Below are 24063 nucleotides of genomic sequence, written 5' to 3'. Positions count from 1 at the left end.
ATAATACATGTATGCAATCATTAGGAGGAGTTCTGTACCATACATGTTGTTCTGCCAGTTTAGTATTTGTCTCACACTGTATTTCTTCTTTTCAGCCCTTCAAAACAAAATTTGAAGTGAGCAGCCAAAACCGCCAGAAAAACTGGGTCTAGAACGAACAAACATCCTCTGTGCTCAAGCTCAATATCTTGCATTGACGTGTGTATATTTTTAACTTTTAAAGCACATGTGTCATGTTTAGAGGACGACCCGAGGCTACCTGGTTTGCTTGTCACACCTCCGGATGTTGCCATAGCTGCACTTGTGTTGTGTTCATAACAAGCCCAGTTTCTATGGCACCTTGCACAGCTCTGGGCCGGTCTCTGTGCTGTGTCTCAGGGTCATGAGCAGACATCGCACTCTCTTGTCAAAGTTTAGCTGTGTGATGGTAGATCTATATCCAAATACATATATTGGGCTGTGGGATAAATAGAGGAAAATCTATTTGGTTTATGGTGTAGCTGCAAAGCAAAGGGAGATGACACAACTCTATGGATCTCTTGAAGTGATTAAGAGTTTGCCACACTTACGAATGCACTATAATCAAATCTTCTGATTGATTTGAAGTGTTTTTGATCCACTGTCACTGATTTATTTCCTGTACAGTCTGTTCAGTGTTTGACAGAGACTGTCTCTCTCCCCACTCATGACATTGTAAATTTCCCCATTGTGGGACTAATAAAGGATTACCTTATCTTATCTTACATCAGTAATAGAGAAATACATTTTTGAACCCAGCTGCTGCTGCTGAACCTTTTCGCTTCAACGTGCAAAGCTCCCAATGGCCTCTTCCTGGGAATGTAATCTGCATTCTCCTGAATTCCTTTTATCTGCCTTTAAGATAAAGGGTCATGCTGCTACAACTGCTTTCATGTTTCACTGTCTCAATCGCAGCCTTAAATACGTCCATCAGCCATAGGACCATCAACCATGTGGATCAAAAAGTGGCCTTGATAAAGTCATATCACATTCTGCTATGACTGAAATAACTCGCTGCAGACATTTCTCTTTTTCAGTGCCACTGAAATAACCTCATGTGTGCGCTTTTCAGGAGTCTTCATCACTGGCTGTCTGTCCGCTGCATTCTCTGCTTTTTACCTGCATGCCAAAAAAGGTCTTCTGATGGTCAGAGAGCATGTAAAATTATCTGAAAGCCGCCAAAAGAAGGCTGGGAACAAGCGTGCTTCTGAACCAAACCCAAACCGCGCTAAGCTGAATCACTGCACACCTCTTGATCGAGTTATGTTTTAATGTTTGTGCTTTGCTTAAAAGTTTGTGGCCCTGGTGAACTGTATGAAATGTTATGCCAGGTGGATTTCTGCTGGGTGAACTCAATGTTTAGCTTGGGACTTTATATAAAATAGTGCAGTGAAGAAATATTAAATACAATGTCACAAAGGAGCTCCACCCCCCATCCCCTCAACTTACTAAAACTCCATTCACTTTTGTCTTTGAAAATACCATGGACAAAATCCTTCAGTATTTGAATTTAATAAAGTCCTTGGTTGAGCATAGTCCAAGCACTGTTTAAGCCTTAATGGAACATGTTTCTGATATACTTTGCACAGATACTTTCAGTTAATGACTTATTAGAAGCATCTGCATTCTCTTTGGTTCACCCTAATGGTTTGTTTTTATTCTATTTGTATTTTAAGTGCAACCTAGTATATCAGATCAAAAGCATTTCAAACATGTAGGTACATGGGTTTATCATTGAAAGAGACGAAGTAATTTTTTAAACTTTTAGAACAGGTCTATCTGAAGTGACAGCCAGCCAAGACTGAGACCTTCACAATGACTGCATTTGCGTCATATACACCTCTCTAGGTTCAATTATGTTAGGTGAAGAGATAATTTTCCATCCTCAGTCATCAGCACTCCATGAGAATGTCATGACCTTCATCCTGGAACTTGATTATTAGGGCTGTCTGGTCTTTTCTGTTGCCCAGGTTATGCTCCGGTGACAGGGATGTGCCACCCACTGAGAAGCTGCACTCTGAACCATGAGGACGGCTTCTCCTCTGCCTTCGTGGTTGCTCATGAAACAGGCCACGTGTGAGTAATGGCATGATGATGAAAGGACCAGCAGTCTCATAGGGTCTTACTGCATCCAATTAAGCCAGTAGTTTTGCATGGTAACTGTAGTCTGTAATCAAAGGCAGATGCTTTTAATGCGCTTCTGTTGTTTTAACAAAACAGGCAATGTACCACACATGCAAATGTGTATGTAGGCATGTACATAAAGTGCATGTGCTAGTACAGATATTTATCATGTATACACATACATAATCAGTGTCCATTTAATGACACTGTCACAGAGGTTTTAATTCAATTGTGTCTTAGCACTGTGGCCATAGTTAGCGGTTATGTTGTACAGGACTGTGTGATATTAACAGGTGCTCCCTTCATGGACAAAAAATTGGAAACACTTCTGTGTAATATAGTCCAGTGCAACACCACCTGTCTGTCCAATAATAAACATATAATTTAGTTAACAGCTTTATACTGTCAAGCACTGAGAGTTGGCTTCAAATACTTGGTCATATTCTTAATCTTGATAACATACTTGTACGGCTTTCTCTGTTAAGAACATTTCATCCAAATGAATTGCGCTCAGTTTATTTGATCAGATCCTTATGCTAAGCTAAATGGCTGCTTGCAGTAAAAATTTACTGTGACATTTAAGTGGTAAGAAGTGGTAATTCATGGTAAGAAAGGACAATGCCAACCTATTGTTTTAAGTTAAGTATATAAGTAGTTAAAGTAGTAAAGCAGTTGATTATTTAGCATTAATGTAACAACAGGCTACATCTCTCTATGGACTTGTGGAGCTGGCAGCCTGACTCATTTGAAGCTTCTTCTGGCAATCATAAACCAGAGTTATTAACCATTGGTCAATTTCTCAGAAAATACTTCTCCTCTAATGGGGCTCTTAAAGCTGGTAACATCTGAAGTCCACCTCCAACTGTGGCGCTAACATTAAAAACTCCAAAAAAGTCCAGACAGACCTGATTGACTGTCACATCACACATAAGAACAGAAGACCAGTTCACTCACCTCTTCATCCACTAAGAATGGAAAGGGGGCAGATTCCATGCTGTTCTTGTCAACCGGGTCAACAAGCATGACCAAGGCAGTGATTGAATCCATCACTTTTCACCATCAGCATTGTAATGGTGTTTACTTTCCAAGTACATTTGAATGCCATTTAAATTATTTTTAGTTGTTTAAGCCTCCTGTGCTTTTTTGTTGTTGAATATTGATACACTGAATATTTCCTTTAGATTGACTGACTGAGACACAGTTGAAATGCACATGTGCCTCTCTGTCAAAACAGCCTTGAAAATATCTGGAGCTTCTGCACTATCTGATAAAACTGTTGGAGGTCCACAAATTCAAAAATGTTGTCAGGGTTAAAGGGAAGTCTAAATGAAAGTTAGATTATAGTTGTCCTTGCAACAAACTGTTACACACTGAGCAGTGTTCACTTGCAGCAAGAACCAGAACAACTGTTAAATCTTTAAAACTTGGATCTATTTCCTTTGTAAATCAGTAAAATTGACACTGATGATAATTTGAATGAACTGTTTGCAAGGAGTATGGGACCTCTTGCTCTTTGAGGTTAAGAGACTAACGTTAACTATTATGCATAACAGACAATCTATAATCCTCAATCTGCTATCACTGTTCTCACTATCCTTGTTATGTCACCACAGCCTTACAGAATGTGAAAATAATGAGCAAGAGATAATGACCATTGTGTTGCTTGCGTAAATAAGTTATGTTTTACACACAGCACCACCATAGATTAGAATCAAGGCATTTCTAAAATCAAGATAATCCTTTATTAAAAGTTCTAGACAGGAGACAGATCAGGAAACTGTCACGTTGCTCAATAAAATCGTAATCATCAGTATATGAAATGTGTGCACACCAGCTGCAAGTCTAATTGCAGCTCAGTAAAATAACTTTTAAACGCAAAACGTCTTATCTCATATGTTTAGTCATCCAGGGACGATCATCATGATACGACTTAGCTGTGTTAGGTTTCAACCTCCTCCATTAAATTACTGAAGGTGTCAGTCAAGACGAGCAATAAACTTTTAAACTTTTAAAGGAAGTAGAGACAGAAAGGAGTTTGGCAACCGTGTCATAATTTACCAGTAGTTGTATTAGTCTTGCAGGCTTTAATTGCACCACTTACAGGCTGACAGTGTTTATTAGCATTTGAAAAAGATAACACCTGCAAAACCTGAAAATTGTCAGATTTTCTTGATTGGCTTCTAGAAGCTGTCAGGTCTGAGCAGCTGTTCCTTTGTATTATCCAACTTAATCACATAAATGTTTCCTCAAATTTAACTTCATGGAGTGATTCATCACACTGAACCATTTTTAATATATTTTTGGAAAACTTGTGTTCTTGGTTGCAATTGTGGCTGGGGGAAAACAGCAGGGTCAGGGTTGTATTATTATTATTTACTATTTATATTTTTTAAGAATACAAGTGCACACATCCCACACCACTTCATTTAAGTAGAAAAGTTAAAAAGCCCTTATAATTGTGGTTACATCTCACACACAGACAAGTGACAGCTATAAACACAGGCTTCAGTACACAGCCACATTGAATCTGTAATCACTCAATAAATGAACAGTGTGTAATAGGTGACAGTAATGAAAATCTGCAATATATGGATTTCCAGCTAATTTACTAATTAATAGCTTTATATAACAATGGATCGCATGACTACTTCCAAGTGAAGGGGTCTCCTTGTAATGATGAACCCACAGAGAATCATCACCCTTACAAGCATTTTTAGCATTTATTTATTTATTTTTTTATTTTTTTATTTTACCACCTGCAGCTTCACTCTCATCACATGTGATTTATTTCTTACTTTCAGCCAAAGCAGGTGGCCATTTACAGTGAAAAGGCTTTGAAAACCCACTATACACAGTCTGTCCAGCACCAAATGGCAGACAAAGTAAGAAACTTCATGTGTTGTCACATCCCACTGGTATGACACATGACAGATCGTAGTATTTCCTAACTCCCCGTAGACAGCATTTCACTTCACTGTCACTACAAAGAAGACAGATGCCAGCAGCACCACAGAGAACCAAAGTCGTACCCCCTCTCCTATCCCATTAGCTTATGTAACTCAATGGGTTTTCTCATCAAGGTTGTCTCTAATTAGTCTGTGAGAACAGCTGAAGCATGTTCCTAGGGTTTTCTGTCCATATATGCTAAAATAAATGAGTATGTATTGCTGTAATGGCAATTTTAAAAAAAAAAAAGAAAATTTCTGCACAACTACAAGGTCCAGGATTTATTTCACTATAAAGTAATGACAGATGCCAGTAACACTATGGGGAGTCTCCTGTTTTGTTCCATCAGCCTCTGTAACCCAGGTTATCCTAAGTGGTTGTCTTTTACAGTCTCCATGAGAACCACCTACACTCTCCACTGACGTCATTTTCCAGCTTTTTAGGTGCAACGTGTGTGCTGTTTGACCGATGTCTGTTTTTACAGCTCTCCACGTGGCTCATCTCAGTCTGTCAAAGCAATGACTTTGAAAGGAATAGTTCAACATTTTAGGAAATATTCAGAGAGTTAAAAGAGAAGATTAATATGCCTCTCAGTCCATATGGTAAAATTGAAGTTACTGCCAGCGGCCAGCTAACTTAGCTTAGCACAAAACCAGAATCAGGCAAATACAGCTGACCAGAGGGAACAAAACCCGCCCACCAGGACCTCTAAAGCTCACTGCTTAACGTGTTATATCTCAGTTGTTTATTTGAGTCATACAAAAATCAACAACACAAACACAAAAATAATATTTTGCTCTTTTACAAGATATTATGTGCCCAGCAATTTCTTAGCCACAACCAGCTGTAGGTTACTGTTCTAAGCCATGTTTTGGATGAGTATATCAATTTTTGTTGACCTTTAGTTGACACTGCAAGCACCTCATGTTTAATAAACCTGCCCCCCCCTCTCCATTAGGCTCGGTATGGAGCATGACGGCCAGGGGAATCGCTGTGCTGATGAGACCAGTATGGGGAGCATCATGGCACCACTTGTCCAAGCAGCTTTCCACCGCTATCACTGGTCACGTTGCAGCAAGCAGGAGCTCAATCGATACATCCAGTACATTCTCTCCTCTCCAATTCCATGGTTTCTCATTTTCTGTACAGACCCAATATGGGTGAAAGGCTGCACATTTTTCATGTGGAGTAGCTCTATATGTTATTGATTGATTAAAAAAAAAAAAAAAAACATTTATGTTGATGTGATAATTTCTCCAAAGATCTCACACTGTGTCACACTTACAACTCATGTTTCCACAGTTCCTATGACTGCCTCCTGGATGATCCCTTCGAACACAAGTGGCCCAAGCTTCCAGAGCTCCCTGGAATAAATTATTCAATGGACGAGCAATGCCGTTTTGACTTTGGCGTTGGATATAAAATGTGCACTGCTGTAAGTCCCTCACACCTGTTCAGTCGTCAAAATATTGTTTGTTTGATTTATTCGTCCCCTCTGAGTTGGCAAAAATTCTGAGGATCCCATGCATAGATAAATATTTAATATATAACATGGCATTCCAACAGATAAAAATAAAGCAATGTTACAATACGGTATAGAAGCAGAATATCCAAAGTCTTTACACATGGGATTGCCCACATCAAGGCTCTTTTTGAAGACACTAGCACAAGCACATGCTCCTCTAGAGAGTCAGAAATGTGGCGCCAATGGGAATTAAAAAAATCCTAACACACACCTCATCTCAGATTTAGTTTAGAGCTCAGAGATGTTCAGTAAATGTGGATTTTCTTCCTGCAGCATAAAAAAGTGGAATGGATGAGTTTGTTTACCTTTCTACATTTCCAGCAAGAATAATTCAAACTCATGACTGTTTCCTCATTTAGTTTCGAACCTATGACCCCTGCAAGCAACTGTGGTGCAGCCATCCTGACAACCAGTATTTTTGTAAAACTAAAAAAGGACCTCCAGTGGATGGAACAGAGTGTGCACCGGGAAAGGTGGGAAGTTCCTCTGAATCTGCTTTAAATCATAGGTTTTATTGTACAATAATTGCAAAGTGGAGCTCTCTGAGGGTAGGGAGTAGAGAAGGGAAAAAAAGTCAATGGTTTCAACCTTTCTATAAGTCTTACAGTCTTTTTTCCCCCCCGTCTTTGTCATCTTCTCAGTGGTGTTTCAAGGGCCACTGCATCTGGAGATCGAGCCAGGAGCCTCAGGGCCACGATGGGAGTTGGGGCTCCTGGTCAAAGTTTGGCTCTTGCTCTAGAACCTGCGGAGGTGGCGTTCGCTCCCGCAGCAGACAGTGCAACAACCCTCCGTAAGTGAGCTGTGGCAGCGAGGAAACAGATTCTGGGTGGCAAAAAGAGAGCACACTGAAACAGAATCTACTATTTAGTTGTTTGCCAAATAGTTTATATGATCTGTGTGGTCATCCAACAGATGATGAAATACTGTAAAAGGGTGACTGCAGAGCTGGATAGTAGTGCCAGTTTTTTGATCCAGCACTGGCTTTGATAACTGGTCTTGAAAGTGTGTGAGCTACTGCGTGCATCTCTGACATTTTGTTTCTTTTTTAATACTTTAAAACTTCAGACATTTTCATTTAACATTTTCCACAGGATTTATCCTCATTCAAAGCCTTTCAGAATGGCTTATATTGATCTGTGGTGTAGTGCAAAGTAAGTGGGCACAAAGTTATAATGGAGGGAAATAGCACCTTATTCACAATCACTGAAGAAAATGACAAAATGATAAGAAGTTATTATGTTTGGATCTCTTAAGGCTTTTCATGCACACTACTCCCACAGTGCACAAAGGGAGTGAACTGGTTGCTCACAGCTAGAAGAAAATTAAACCATCAGAAGCTTATAAAACAAATAAGTATTACATTTTTGGAAAAATATGTAACTTTCTTGTGAAGGCAGGGAACTTTAGAAAAAAGTATGAGAACAGTGCTATGACAGTTACTATCTAGGCCATACTGTAAATGATTATTTTGTAGTAGGCTTCTTCGTGGACAGCATTTTGACATGTCACAGTAGGAAAAGCACAGGCGCACATGATAAAATCAATATTGGCTATATTCATTTTCAGCTGCTTCAGTGTCAGGGTCCTGGTATTGTTCACGCTGGCTCACTATCAGAATGTGAAGGCTCAATTCGATACTTGAATAGGGCAGAGCCATTGTTAATGCTACGGGTAACACCTTTTCCTATTGTAACATGTCACACCTTCACAGTCAGCAGCTCAAATTTTTGGCACATAAATCCTTCACAATAATAGCCACCTTACTGAGAGTCAGTAAGTAGTATTCTCCATGTAGTACATACAGTATGGGTAGGTGATCCAATAGGGAGAGTAATACACATGGCAGTTTTTCTTTATCCACTTTATCCTCTTTTTATCCTTTTTTGGTCTCAGCGCACATGCTATTTCCTCCTCCTTCCATCTCATGAAGTTCCCATATATTTTCAGTGCATGTGCTGTGGATTTATTTTAATTACACCTAGAAGGACAACCTTTGAAACTTTTAGAACATCATAATGGAAAACATCTTAAATGGCATCACTGTGTTTGTCACTGATCAGGCCTGCCTACGGTGGTCGAGATTGCCCAGGCTCTGCTTTTGACTACCAGATGTGCAACACTGAGGAGTGTGCTGGCCCATACGAGGACTTCCGTGCTCAGCAGTGCATCCAGAGGAGCAACAAATACCACAACAACATCAAGCACACCTGGCTACCATATGAGCACCCAGATGGTAAGTCTGTATAGGGTGAAGCAAAGTTGGCTCCCTCTTTCAGAGGTAAGCATAAATGCTTCTTGTAAAACGACAAGTGGACAGATGATATTTGCAGGAGCAACTGCATGCATGCATATTTAGTTTGAGGTAAGTGTTACATTTGTTGTATTTGAATGAACTTTGGTGTGTGTGTGTTTTTTTTTGTGTGCGTGTGTTTTCAGAGGGCCGCAAGTGTGAGCTGAGCTGTAAGTCAAAGGAAACAGGCGAGGTGGTGTTCATGAACCAAGTGATGCATGATGGGACCCGCTGCAGCTACTCAGACCCCTTCAGTGTGTGCGCTCGAGGAGAGTGTCTGGTATGTCTTTACTAAAATTGCGTGGACTCACATACATGAATCCTGGCATGTATAAGAAATAAAATACCATGTTAAATATGTAAGTTACACCTTCTCCTTTCCTCACGAGAAAATCCATTTACACACATTTACATGCAGATATTTATCATTTCAAAATATGTAACATGTCTTAAACTTAAGGTCACACACAGAGAAACTTTCCTCCAATAGCAGATAAATATGAAAACTTCCTTCTCTGCCTGTATAGTGAAAGTCAAACATCCAAGAAAAGGAAAAATAAGTAAAACACACTGATGACTGGAGGAGGACTTTAAACGTCAGATTTTATTCTCATTTTCTACCAAGAGTCAAAGTCATCACAATCATGATTATCGTCTCAGAGTAGGTGAAAGTTTTGTAACTGCCTGTAATAACAAAACAAAAGAACAAGTCAAAATTTTATCTAAGGTGTGAATAACAACATATCTTTAAAATTTTAATTAAAAGTTACAAATTAAAAGCTATATTAATAAACCTGATTCAGAGGTCCAATATTTTAATTTTTCATTAAACACATGGTGTTGCCTTTTGCATTTATTTATATGCCACTCTCCACTCCACTGTATGAGGATGCTTATACAGTGGAGTGACCTTTTTACCACAGTGCCGACAAAAAGAAAGAAAGAGAGAGAAAGATAGATATTTGATAAATTAACTGCATATTTTTGTGAATGAAATATTGCATACCTTCAGATATTATTTTGTCTCAGTATTCACCTTGAGTATAAAACTTTGGCTAGTCACTCAGTGTTTTGGCTAGGCTCTGTTATGTCTGGGTGTGTTTCCAGTATGCATCATTTTAAACTAGGCTCTGAACCGCATGTGTGCTGCATTTTTCCCATGGCATCATTTTCCCAGTGGAGTAATCTCAGTCTGTATAAAAGTCAGATGTGGCGTTGCCCTGATCGACTGTCTTTGCCCTTCCACCCTCACAGCATGTTGGCTGCGACAAGGAGGTTGGCTCTTACAAACAAGAGGACAAATGTGGAGTGTGTGAGGGGGATAACTCACACTGTCGCACCGTGAAGCTAACACTCACCAAGACGCCCAAAAAGAATGGTAATTATCAGTTACATGGACAGACCAGTGCTGAAATCAGCAGCTCTGCCTCTGAAGAGTCATCATTTTAGCTCAAAATCACTTATGCAGAGGTCTTAAACACATCTTCTCAGTCTTCTATGATTGACTACAGTCAGTTTTTCACACTCAAATCAAACAAAAAAAATTAACTTTCTGTCTCAGTGTCTTGATTCAGGAATAACTGACTGCTATTACAACCTAGAAGAAGTGCCTGCTGTTTAAAGCAGCTAAGATGTACGGGTGTGTGTCTCTGTCTTATTAGGAATGCTGAAAATGTTTGACATCCCAATAGGAGCTCGCCACATTGTTATAGAAGAGAACGAGACCTCCCCTCATATAATTGGTGAGTATGTTTCGTATGCTTTTCCAATTGTGGAAACACATGGTTCAGTTGGTGCTAAGTAACAGAACTGGCTTAACACAAGACCAAGTCATTCAAAATGTCGTACATTTCTTGTGCATGAATGTGTGTGTACGTGCATACCTACCCAACAGTGACCTGACAGTTGTTACACACTCAGCAACCTACAATGGACCAGTAAGCCAAGAGGGGACTCATATTTTTCCACCACATAACACTCTGCTTCTGTCTTTTGAATATAGCACCCAAAAGAAAAGAGTCAAAAGCTGGAAGAGAAATAATGACAAGTCCTTACCTAAATAGCTCAATGTGTTAGAAGACTGCTTGGAGGTTCTGGGAGTCAATTTTATGAGGCTCAGTGAAGTCCATTACCGAGACCGAAGTGGGCAGAGTTGTTTTGAATTTTTGAGTTTGTGGGTTCAGTCCTCAGCTAAGTGAGTGAATTTTGATGTCTGACTTCCAAAGAACCTAGACAAAAGGTCTTCAAAAACACAGTTCAAGTGGTCCCACCAAGAGGGAGTCAGAGGGCTGTTGAGAAGTTTTGAGGTCAAGGTTTTGATCATTGTGATGCACACTATGATCAAACCCTCGAAGTCCAATGTCTTTTTACAAATAGCTCAGGGTGCTGAATTTTTGATGATGTGGGTTTGAGCCTTATTAGACTCACTGAATTTTGAGGTCCAACACTGGAAGACTCGCGTTCAAATAAAAATACAGCTCAGCTGAAAGACTTGAGGACTCTAAGAAGGACAGAGGAGTACTTTGAAGTTCTGAGGATGCTCTCCCCACTACCACCCTCCAGAGAGGGAGCAGGAGCAGTGGGTTATTATAGGATGGCTGAGGTTTTACTGAAATGAGTTTTTAGTTTTAGCTTATGTTGGAAGATTTTTGGAAGAACAATAAAACACTAGTATTAAATTAGCCACTACCATACTCTAGTGCTGAGAGTAGTACATTATTATTTTCAGAATATCTGTCCAAGAAAGAAGTTTAAAAGTTACAAACAATATAGCTAAATTACCTACCTTTTAGAGACATCAAGAAAAACTTTTTATGTATTCATGTCCCAGTCTTTTGATTTTTTCACTGCTGGCTTTGTCTCCTCTTTGACTGGTAGACACTGGCCAAGGCTGCAAGTTCCCTCTTGACAAAGAAAATTCTGAAAGCAGTTTTGCAGTCTATTACTAGTCACCTCCCTTAACTGGAGGTGACTAGTAATAGTGGTTCATACTTGGTCAGCGTAGTTCACTGTTGGTAAGGTGGGACTGTGTGTGTGTATGTGTGTGAGACAGCATCACATGACTGTAGTTGCAGAGTTGTTTCCCTCGTGAGACTTCCTGCAGAATTTCATTGATTTTTTTCAGAGCAGGGTCACCAAGTTTAACATCTCCATATTGAAGGGTCCATTCGCCCAAAACACACTCAATAATATAAACAGCCCTGGCTTCATTTGTCCAGGTCTTGCCAGTGGAGGTGTAAGGAATTTTGTTTGTGTCACTCACAAGGTTCAAGAGTGACAACTGAAAAAAAAAAAAAAATCAGCCGCAACAGAAGTCTCCAGAAACAAAAATTAAAATCAGTGCACTGCATGTTGTTTCAACCATAGCTATGGCATGAATAATAACAAAACTTACACAACAATGTCATCGAACATTTCTATATGAAAGTAGATAACTCAAATCATCTTTGACTTCTGCACAGACAACCACAGGATGATTACATCAAAAGAAAACCACATTAAAAATCTACATTATGTGTATCAAATAATCACTGTGTTAGCGTAAATCGCAGCAGGAAAGTTTGTATCTTGCTATGTCATGGAGGACAGCAGTAAAGTGTGGATTTTCAGATTTCTTCTCAACCCATTTCTTAAACATAAGCCACCTCTCTGCTGTTGATCCACATGTTCAGTATGTTTTCAACAACAGAGCTAAATATACAACTTCTGTTTCTCCTCTTCATACTGTATCTTATAACCACCAACTCTTAGCATAGCAATCTCTAGGCAAAATTACGATTTGTTTTTTTTTTTTTTTTTGGAACATAATGAACATAAAAATCAGTGGTGGAGAGGAGGATTATACTTCAGAGGAATCCACTGTATGAAATCCACTCTAACCACTGTGAACCCACTCTGGCTGCATCTCCTCTCCTCTCTGACAGAAGTTTTCAGAAGCAGATTTTTTAGCTTAAACTGCATTGTTTGATACTCAAGAAATAGGCTTAGACAGTAGAGTTTTCCTTTATGAGACTTAACAGAACGCCAGGGTACAAGGTTATTCATAAGTAAAATGCAGTATGTGTAGCCAAAAGGGATGGCCCCCTGTTTAGTTTGATGTTAAACAGACCTTTCACACAGTTCTACACAAAAAAGGTTTCCAAAAGCACCCTTCTACTCAGATCACTGCAAGATAAAGTTCTCGGTAAGAAAAGGGCTGCCAAAGTCAGTCGCTGCTGCTGTGTTTTCTCTGCCAGCTTTGACACTTTTTATACAGTAGCTAGAAGTGAAAAATTCACAATTCCATATCCCCAAGGCTCAGTACAATAAAAATAATAATAATAAAAAAAAAAATGACAGCCTTTCTACTGTAAAGGAGAGATCAATCATCATGTTGTGCTGCATCTTATTAAAACATCAGTGTAACAAACATCATCAAGGTGGCAACCTTTTTATGGGAAGGAACACTGGAAAGACAAAAGCCATTATCACTTATTTTACAGAGAAGCTTATAGAAGTTTATTAAGTTGATATTATTTCTCCCCATGGAATATACAGGTGTTGGTGCTATTGTCATATCACAGGGGTGCTAATATGGTGAGAGAAAAGAAAATTGTTTTGATTTAAGTTCCACTGTTGCACTAATGGCTTTCAATTTGAGCTGGGTAAAGGTGAGTAGGTGTAGCAATGCATTGAGAAAGGCTTAATATGAACAATAAATGCAATTTGCAGTAAAAAAAAAAAAAAAAAACAATGTCAGAATGTCTACAGGTATGTGAAGAGGTGACATATCTTTCAGCTCACAATAGCACTCACTCTGTGCGACTGATGAGGGTGAGTCAAGATCACCGTGGCATTCAGCCAAACTCCCTCCCTCTCCTCTTTTCTCCACTCTTTTCCCTTCTGGCTTTTATTAGTCTATGAGAAGAGGAGATGACACACAACTTGGAGGAATTACTGCTGGCTAACCACAATGCCAAACATCTCGAAATACATACTGACACGTTCCCCTTCTTAAAGGAAAATCTCAGAGCTGTGTGGCAAGGGAAGCTTGATCCTGAATTTCTGCTCAATTTTTGAGATTTTCAATAAATGAAACTAAAAATTACACAATGTGCACACATTATTTCCCACCACACATGCATATTTTTTTTCCCCCTCATTACTGACAGCTGTGAAGAATCAAGTTACTGGAAACTTCATACTGAATGCAAAAAGTGAAGACGCTGAATCAAAGAACTTCATCGAAAATGGTTTACAGTGGGAGTACTCCATCGATGGTGGGAAGGAGACCCTGAAAACAACTGGTCCCTTGCATGAGGGCATTGTGGTTCTGGTGAGTGGGACTGGATCATCTATTTTTACTTTGCCTTTTCCTGAGTATCATCATGTGTGTCCTTAATAAACTTTCTTCTCTTCTTTGCAGGTCATTCCCCAGGAGGAAGATGTAAAAATCAGCTTAACATATAAATATATCATACACGAGGACCTGCTGCCACTAATTACCAACAACAATGTACTTCTGGCTGAACTGGACACCTATGAGTGGGCACTGAAGAGCTGGTCTCAGTGCTCCAAACCCTGTGGGGGAGGTCAGTGAGTATATGTGTATATACACAAAGCAATTAAAGCTACAAGTCGTAGCTTTGTACAACAGCAAAGATAAATCTAGTCTGGTGTTTGTGAAGTTTTTGTCACCCTCTTGGTACTGCTCTGCAGAGAAAACATCACTGCCTGAATGCTTGAGATGAATGCTCAGTTAATGAAGTCAGTCAATTCATAGAAAATGATTGAAATTGAAAACACTGAGAATCATTTAAATTATTTTTTGCCAAGTGCCAAATTTGTTATTTCCTGTTTTTTCAATGTGAAAATTTGCTTCTTTTCTCCATTTTTAAATAGTTGTAAATCAAATATCTTTAGACTGTTTACCGTAAATACATTACTTTGGGCTCTGGGAACTTGAAATCGCTTTTTTCCCCTATCAGAATATTACACTCTATAAACAAATAAACAGATTAATCTATAATGAAAATAATAATTTGTTCTAGCCCCAGATGATTTAAATTAGATGACTTTTGCAGTTGCATAGAGATTAGTAATAAAATACTTGGGCTTCAGATTTGTCTGCGTAACTGCACTTTAGATCTCTATGACCTTGCTGGAAGATTAACAATGTCCTTTTCTATCTCTCAGGCATACAGTACACAAAATATGGATGCAGGAGAAAGAGTGACAGCCGTCTGGTGCATCGTCACTTTTGTGAAACCAACAAAAAACCCAAACCCATCCGTAAACGCTGCAATGTGCAAGAGTGCAGCCAGCCCACGTAAGTGACCTTCAGCTATAAATGGTACATTGTTACTTTGATGGCTAGTGCAGCATTACAAGTGATAATAATAGTTTTGCCTCCATGTGTGTGTGATTTATGGCACTTTAGAGGGGAATATATAATATAATATAAATAAGTACTAATCTTGACCAGTGGAGGGAAAAAAAAATCAATTGCCGTGTGACATTGAAGCGTTTTCAAGGGGCCTGCTGTGCTGACAGGTGGGTGGTGGAAGAGTGGAGTCCCTGCAGTAAGACCTGTGGGAAGCTAGGCTACCAGACCAGGGTGGTGCAGTGCATGCAGGCGCTCCACAATGGCACCAACAGGCCTGTCCACAGCAAACACTGCACAGAGAATCGTCCGGAGACGAGGAGAGCCTGTAACCACACCATATGCCCAGCTCAGTGGAGGACAGGGGCGTGGTCACAGGTGAGCAAGTTCTTGAGGTCAAACCTAGCCTGGAGATTTACACATCACTAAATGAAAACAGGTAGTACCACAGAAACTAGATTATATGTAGAGATCAGTTGTTACTGAATACTTACATCTAGAAACTGCCAGGTGTAACTGTGTTGTGTAGCTAACTAAACTAGCTAACTGCAGCTAACATTAGCTTGCGAATATATGATTTGTTTAGACTGAAGAATAAAAAATATATATATGGTCAATATACTGTATGTGAACTGGCTTTTGATTTGAATAAACTTGAAAAACTTCATTTAGATTTCACAGAAATAAATCACCACATAGCATTGTTTAGGTTATCTTAGTATTAATCAGATATTTAACTCTTACTCCAAGCTACGTGAATGTATTTACTCTGACAAGCCCATTTCTCCATGTTTTCAGTGCGAATAAAGCAAAGTCCTATCTACATTTGCAAATGATTGGATAGGAATTACTAGATATTTATTTTTAATTTTAAAAACAAATGAAAACCAACAAACATGTTGTCCACTTTTCAGTATTACCACTTCTCATTCTTAACTTGTGCTCACACAAAGAGGGCTTTGTTTATGGTAAACTACAGTGGCCATTGTCTTCTTGCAGCAGAAAGAACAACACTGCTGTGTGCATAAAGTCACAGAGAATATTGATTTTTGAACTGATCTGTTTCTTATTTTTAAAACAAGTTGACAAGTGAAAAGAAAGTAAAAAGTAAATGTCATATAATATGCAGACCCGGATTGTGGCTGACATGATTTGTGACAGTATCAGCTTTAACGTGTGTGTGTGTGTGTGTGTGTGTGTGTGTGTGTGTGTGTGTGCATGTGTGTGCATGCACGCACGCGCACGCATGCATGTGTGTGTGCTTCTGTGGTGGTTGCATGTTAGTGCTCGGTGACCTGTGGCGAGGGAATTCAACAAAGGCAGGTGGTTTGCAAGGCCAGCGACAACACCATCGGAGAGTGTGAGGGTGAGAAGCCAGAAACAGTCCTCATTTGCAAACTAAGTCCTTGTCCAGGTGAGATCCACATACTGTGTTAAAGAAACTAGCTCTGCATGACCATTCCCTCTTCATGATGAATGCAGAAAGACTGACTGTAAAGAACTGGCACAAACATTTATGCGCTTCTTTGGAAGAACTTGTGGGTGGTTGATCTCAGCCGCATCCTGCACATTTAGTCATAATCTCCTGGCAGCCGATGTAAGCAAAGCCAAATAAGGGTACTTAACTTAGTATGCGATATTCCTCTTACTCTCACAGCCAACTCAAACTGAACATGTGGTTAGACAACAACTGCCTCATGAACATGAGCAGAATTTAGCCAGAACTAACAGTTAGAATTGCAGATTCATGCAGATTTAACATGTCTTCAAGTTTACAGGAAAACCATCAGCTTACGTCAGTTATGGCACAACAGAAATGAAATTGTAGACATTTTCATCACCCTTGGATACCATTAACATAAACACTATGTGATGGACTACATATTACTGATGATGAATCACATCAGCTGTACCATGTTCTTAATGCACTTTCAAGACAAAGAGCCCCCTGAATACCCAGAGGGAACTGCTGAAACTTCAGTTTTTTGGTCAAAAACAATTTCTGTCCTGATGCCTCCTTGTAGCTTTTCTCATGTTGCTTCCTCTTCGAGAAACTGAGAGTCACTGCTTTTTGTTTTGTTTCACTGTGCAGGCAGTGGGTGGAAAATGGAGTGGTTTTTGTCAAAAAGAAAGTCCAGGTTGTGCCCTGTCTTCTGCAAATAACACTGGGCTTTATTATACGCTTCTTAACATCACAGCTCTGTTTTCTTGCAGTAGTAAAGGGTTGTCAAGGACTTTTGTCAAGTCTTGTTGCTCCTGTTTAATATCTTCTTTAGGAATTATTATTTTTTAGCCTAATTTTTGTCCTGTTTTTGCTGTTATACATTCCAGGACAGCCAGTGTCTTCTCTCATTGTTGAAACAATGGGAAACTCCACAGTAAAAGATGTACACCAAAAGTTTCCTGACAACCCTGTCCACAAAATCTCTTCAAGTAAGTCAATATGTGTCAGAAATCAATCACATTGATCTAAATTTAAACATCTACAATAGAAGTGTTTTTTCTCATTTTTTTCTCTGTGATTCAGTGGTCCTCTCTTTTGTTATTTGCTAGATGAGCCATGTCTGGGTGATAAATCGATTTTCTGCCAAATGGAGGTTCTTGCCCGTTATTGTTCCATCCCTGGATATAATAAGCTTTGCTGTGAGTCTTGCAACAAGAAAGAAAACCTTGCCACTCATGCTCCTGACCTCGAAAACACCCCAGTGGCCTCAGTAGATCCTGAGCCCTCCTTTTCCTCTCAACCATCATCACCCAATGTTCCTCTTCTCGCTACGACCCAGAGCCCGCCCCAAACCACTAAAGCCATCAGCAGGCGGCTCCGGTCCACTGCCCCAGCGCCAACCACCACCACCGCCGCTGAAGCCTTGTCATCCACAGGTGCTGCTCTGCCCCAGGTTCCCACCAGTGACTCCTTCCTCACAGCTGGGAAGGGAAACTCACACCCGGGGCCCCTCCTACCTCCAGGGCTGCCACAGCCCACAGCAGACTCCAGTGGAGGTGCCTCTAAAGAGCACAATCCAAACAGCACTTTAGGCCCAGTCGCTGCCAGGTCAAGAAGGGACAATTTAGGATCCGAGAGGGACTCGAGTCACAGAACCCTGTCAGCTCAGAAATAATAAACAGTGAGCAATGTTGTGAACATGCTGCTCAATGAGATGGTCTTATGCATCAGCTCACCCTTTGCAGCATCTTATAGACTTGCAGTCTTGCTGCAAATATTTTTTTTTTTCCAATATTTTTTTTTCCATGCCAGTGAACTGACCAGTGATGGTTACCTCATCAAATCTCCAGAGCGATCTGCGTTGTGCTTCGCTCTGCCTTCTGTGCTTCAAATATGAAATGGAAGAAAAAAAAAAAGTTGTCAAAACGAAGGTGCTGTAAACTAAAACGACTACAAGATGTGTTCAAAATGTGATGACTGCATTGCTACATTCATGTTTTATCTGTATACAGTTGTGTAAGCCTGTTTTTTTTTCAAGTGCATTAGAACTACTATTGAACTGGTATTGTGAACATGAAGAGAGGTCAAAGGTTATGGTTTTGGAGTTGTACGTGCCAGTTATGGAGTCTTGAGTGTGCCACCACAATATTTATAGACCTTGGCAGTGTTCTGTTAGAATCACTTCATAAAATACAAAATTTTTAAAACAATTTTATCTTTACTATCTAAATTAAAAATGAAATGATGAATTGAAAGCACTGTACATTTACATACCAGCTAGCCAAGTAGAGCGCCTGTCGCTCAAGTAAACTTTAAAATAATTGTTGCATCTATAATAAAAACAGGAGTTTGCGGTTTTTTTTTTTTTTTTTTTTTTTGGCACTAGTTATGTTGTTGTTGTTGTTAGTTATGTTGGCAACCAGGAAAAACGCTACACAGAATCGCTAGGTGAATGGATGAACTACAACTAGGTGTTTTTACATTTTTAGCTGTTTCCCCTTGCTCCCAATGTTTATGTTATGCTAAGCTAAGCTAGCCAGCTGCTCTCCGGACATGAGGGTGGTATCGATCTTGTTTTTAATGTATGATTTAAATGTCATTTTAATTTATACATTTATAATAGTTTTTTAATAATTGATCAGTTTTTAAATTGATGATAATAAATCACCTGTTAAGTCTATAATAGTTCCATTGGCACACCCCAGGCTTCATAGTCATCACTCCTAGCAGAGAGCATCATGGCTTCTCTGTCCCTGGTGCTCTTTTTTTGTTGTTCACTCCCAATGTACTGGTGATTCTCCTCAATGCTTATTAGTGAGGAGAATCACCAGTAATCCCCACTGTAGCATGCCCTCTGTCTGCCTTTGTGGAAGTCAGTTACTTATGCTTTAAAAACAAAAAGAATTCAGAAAAAAACATGTTATGATATTTTTTTTTGTAACTGATATATTTTTCAGATAATAATGTATATAGTGTAAATTTCAAGTCATGAAAAGTTGTGTTTTGCAATTGGAAAATACAGGTGATGCTGTAAGTCTACAGACTGTGGTTGGTCATACTGTTACACCATTCCTGCATTGCAGTTCGTAACATCATTATGTTTATTGTATAGTTCTTGTATATACATACGTGAATGAAAGCTTTAAATGTTAATATTTATTGAATTTTTAAGTGGTATGGAGAACAAAAGTAAAAGACATTTGAAAGAACTGAGATTCTTGTTATTCCACTCTTCTCTATTACTTTTGTTACATTTAGCCTTAAGCTTGTTTGGCCCCCATTTACTGGAAGACATACAAGACAACTTGAGGAAACACTAGGAAATGGCGTCCGTAATTGAATATCTTTGAATCTGTTTTTACAGACCTCAGATCAAAATCTTGCATTTAATGTATTTGAATTGAGAAGAGGCACTTGTTGTGTAGTGTTTCTATTGATATTGACGTTTTAAAATGATGAGAATGCACTTTTAAGCATTTTATTAATTTTGTTCAGTCATATGAAGGATGCAGTGAGTCATTTGTCAACAGACGAGCAATGACTTCTAATTGAGAGGTTTTAGTGGCACACTTGACAATAATTCCTATTAAAAGCCAACTTCCTTTTGCCAGGTTGGCCCTGGCTGCTGATACTGGTATCTGCCAACTCTGCCCTGCAGAGCGTTGGAGCACGGCTTCTCCTCCAGGCAGCGTTTCTGCTCTTGCTGAAAGGGCAGCGTTCTGCCGAGCAGACACCGTGCCTCAGTCACCCAGTCTAACCCTGTGAGTGACAACAGGGTGCTGCTGCCTTGTGGGTGTCACGCAGATTCAGTCAGCCCAGGGTGGTGCTTGCTGTGAGCCGTCTGCGCAGGTGCCTGGTGAAATCCAGCTGTGCTCGGGGCAAAGCCTGATTGACGATGGACTTTGGCAGCCAGCCCTGAGAACAGAGTTATCTTTGTTAGAGCACTGAATTGTATTTTGGTCTTGGTAAACAAAAGATCCTGAGCATCAGCCAAATAGTCTCAAGCTGTACATAAACATGTACTGTTCATATGCAAATACAGTTCCCTAAAGACAATATGCATTCAAGTCTTCAGCAAAGTAGTATGCACTATACCATATCTGTTTTTTGTGATCCATATTTTTACAGTAATAGCAACAGTGAAACAGGAAATAATAATGACAACAAGAAAAATAGTTGTTTGACAAAATCATATCAATTCAAGGTCCACCTAGTATATTCTTCCTTGTCACATTATGCATATGCAGTTTCCTGTCAACTGAAGTGTTAAGTCAGGCATTTCCTGTCACTGGATTGACTTAATGCCATTTCCACAAACCTGGCAGTTTATTTTCTGCAAGCCACCAGTCCCTCATTTGTCACTTGTTTTGCTGTTGTTGACTGATTGTGTTGTTTACTCCTCTACCACGTCAGCCTCCTCAGGTCTGGTTCCTTATCTCAGCTGCCAGCAGCATAGCTCACTTAATCGTGACTATATATTCTTTTTCTGTAGCTACACCTTATCTCAAAATTGTGCATTCCATATCACAGCAATTTGTGTCTGCTGGACTGTGGCTCTGTCATTCCTGGGAGAATATGAGCACAGAGCTCAGTGTTCACAGAGAGCCTCTTAAAGAGTGTATCCAGACCAGTGATAATTCCAGTATTCTTGTCTCAGATTGAAAACTACAAATCCACCTATATATTGCTTTGCTGAAACAGATGGACTGTGTTTGGTATTGTTTTGTCTTTGAGCTGTTTCTTTACTTGCACACAGCAAGAAAATGGGCCAACCTAGGAAACTCACCACTCACCATATTTCTGCCAGGCCACAAAACAGCCCGGCTGAAGGTGGTTTAGCATTTATCACTCAAAGTAGAAAATACAGGACACACAAATTTACCTTCACATCCATATTTAGAAGCCACGTGAAGTGGCTTCTTCTTCTATCCCCATCCAAAGCCTGTATGATTATACAGGTTGGTCCATCCTCGGCTCTGTAAACAGGCAAACAAACTTATTAGCTCATTAGTGTTCAACTAAAGATTGTTTATGGATAATGTGCTTTCCATTATGTGTGCTTTCAAGCTAAAATATCATCATCTTTCCTGTGTGTATCAGTGTTTAGAAACAAATTCAAATTTACTGGGCCCTAATGTTGTATACATTATTACCTAAAATAGCTGCTAATGCCTGTGTCTCATTTATTGGTAACACTGCAGAAATGTACATTGAGCCAGCCAAGTATTGCTTCAAATGAGATAGTTCTAAAATTGTCTTTTGTTCCTATCTATTGTTCTACTCCTCTATCTTCACATCCTTCAAAAACCTCTGACGTCCGTCTACATAAACATTTTTATCCAACACACGAGACATGACTGCAGACATTTAAGGCCACTGATATTAGCCGGTACTGTGCACCTTACAGCAGACTGCCATAACAAAATAAAACAGAGCAAATCAAAACATTGACGTTGTTACTGCTGAGTCAAAGGTGTTTTTTTCTTCCATTTTGTTTTGGCATCTCACCGCCTGTGAGACTGAGATTACCTTATGCCGACACTGTATATTATGACAGAAAGTCTAATGAAGCCCTTAAGTATATTTTTAACTCATTATGATTAATGCCCAGGTGAGAGAGTTGTTGCCTGGTCCTGCAGATGATCCCCCTACCTCACAAAGCCTGCCTGAGGTGGGAACGACTCCAGCTGAATCGCTGCTCCTCCAAGATAAACGCTGGACTTTTGTTTGCAACTGTGTCTGACACTCAGGAAATCTCTTTGGCCAATCAGATTTCCCGCTGTCTCGGCTGAAACCTCGTGAGTGACAATCGTTTCAGGTCCAACGTGCTTCAGAACCTACAACAGGAGATACAATACCAAATTAAGTTTGCAAAACACCACTTAGACATGGGTACTGAATTGCAAATTACTGTAATGAGAAGTCTATCAGTGTAAGGATACATTTCTTGCTGCAGATGTATAGCATGAAGTCAATGAAATATGGCCTTTAAACAAATATATGCAGCCAACTAGCTTACCTCATAATGTAAATTTAATTTTAACCAAGCATACGTAAATGAAGATCTGTATATGGTACCATCTAACCCTTGGTATTTTTATGGGTTATAATTTCACAGCTGATTAATATTATTCACAGCAGCCCCTTGTGAATTGTTGAAAAGTCAACAACTCACTTTAATGTGCTGTATGCTCGGGTTCCACTGGTGCATCTCCTCCACTCTGATGAACAGGAGGTTGTAGAGCTCATCCACACTTGCCTCCAGGATCGCTTCCAGCCTGAAGACCTTCCTGGCCCCCGGCATCACTTTGCTACAGATCACATCCCCATTGGCCTAGAAACAAGCACAAGGACATATAATTGTAACAAAATGGTCACTTTGAGTCAGCTAATTTTAGAGCCCAGAAGCTGAAAATCAGACGTTACCTCTGCGATCTCGACCTTCCACCCCTCCTTTGTCCTCCAACATGCTAAGAGCCTTCCTCATTGCTTCTTGGCCCTGTTGTGTGTAGAACAGCTGATCTTCTTTCGCTGGCACAGGCTTTACTGTCTTCTGGTTTGGGCTCTGCAAAATGTTCTTGTTTTTAGACTCTCAAAATTTTTTTAATGAAACAAACAGAATAATGTTTTTTGTTTGTTTTTTTTTTTACCATTGGGATTTAAACCAGCAGGCGTTCTATTGTGATGTTGGATTTGTCCCCATCGCTGCAGGTGTGTGATCTCCTGGCCTATCACTGCCACAGCTGTGCGCTGAAGTCCTGCGTGATAAAGAGATGCAAGCTCAGGAGTCAGAGTGTTACATAGCATCAAAAGAAATTAAAAGAAAAGACCTCCCTCGGGTTGCTGAGAGAGTTTACCTGTCATACTCCTCAGATGTGGGTATGAGATTCCACAGCAGAGCTTCACAACAGCAGGCAGCATACTGACTGTCTTTGGCAGTGACAGCAAAGCAACAGAGTGTGACTCTGGTCTTTATATGGCCTGTGAAGGACGCTTCACTGAGATAAGAGCCAGAGAAGAAGATAGGAACTGTTCTGAATTCTATTTTGAAGGCCATACTTGACAAGGGGTTCAGCAACTAAAACATAACATTGAATGCAAGGCAGAGAGGGAAGTCTAACACTAAGAACTATGAATATTTAGTGCATTTGCTTGAATTTTAAATCAATTTTATAGAGCAAACTATATGGAAGACAAATAAATAGCACAAATAAAAGCATTCCTACGTATAATACCAGATATAGTATTAAGTAGGAGGTTTATACCAATTGCAACAAGCCTTACTTACCATCTGTATTTTTTTTTTTTTTTTTTGTTTAATCACTGTAATGATCTAGTTTCTGAATAGCTTCTAA

The 24063-nt window shown here is 39.6% G+C and overlaps 2 protein-coding genes across 2 annotated transcripts in view; one reads left to right on the top strand and one right to left on the bottom strand.

Moving 5' to 3' along the window:
• The window catches only part of LOC108899049 (A disintegrin and metalloproteinase with thrombospondin motifs 3), a 43184-nt gene extending 23267 nt beyond the window's left edge, over positions 1–19917 (top strand). Inside the window, 16 exon segments of the mRNA XM_018699312.2 lie at positions 1989–2094; positions 6047–6190; positions 6391–6523; positions 6973–7086; positions 7255–7403; positions 8674–8846; positions 9050–9183; positions 10158–10281; positions 10565–10645; positions 14054–14217; positions 14308–14473; positions 15078–15210; positions 15435–15642; positions 16549–16678; positions 17596–17697; positions 17818–19917. Coding sequence (XP_018554828.1) covers positions 1989–2094; positions 6047–6190; positions 6391–6523; positions 6973–7086; positions 7255–7403; positions 8674–8846; positions 9050–9183; positions 10158–10281; positions 10565–10645; positions 14054–14217; positions 14308–14473; positions 15078–15210; positions 15435–15642; positions 16549–16678; positions 17596–17697; positions 17818–18383 — 2627 coding nt within the window. The 3' untranslated portion in view covers positions 18384–19917.
• A 247-nt stretch (positions 19918–20164) lies between these two features.
• star2 (steroidogenic acute regulatory protein 2) lies at positions 20165–23642 on the bottom strand. The gene is given in 9 exon segments (XM_018699188.1): positions 20165–20623; positions 21591–21684; positions 22361–22545; positions 22884–23042; positions 23135–23164; positions 23166–23252; positions 23254–23273; positions 23359–23466; positions 23566–23642. Coding segments are annotated over 9 exon segments (852 nt in total). The 5' UTR covers positions 23630–23642; the 3' UTR covers positions 20165–20518.
• Positions 23643–24063: the final 421 nt, after the last annotated feature.

This window comes from Lates calcarifer, linkage group LG23, assembly GCF_001640805.2.
Source record: "Lates calcarifer isolate ASB-BC8 linkage group LG23, TLL_Latcal_v3, whole genome shotgun sequence".
Classification (NCBI taxonomy): Eukaryota; Metazoa; Chordata; class Actinopteri; family Centropomidae; genus Lates; species Lates calcarifer.
The sequence above is the reverse complement of the archived record's forward strand: the minus strand, read 5'-3'. Positions and strand labels throughout refer to the sequence as shown.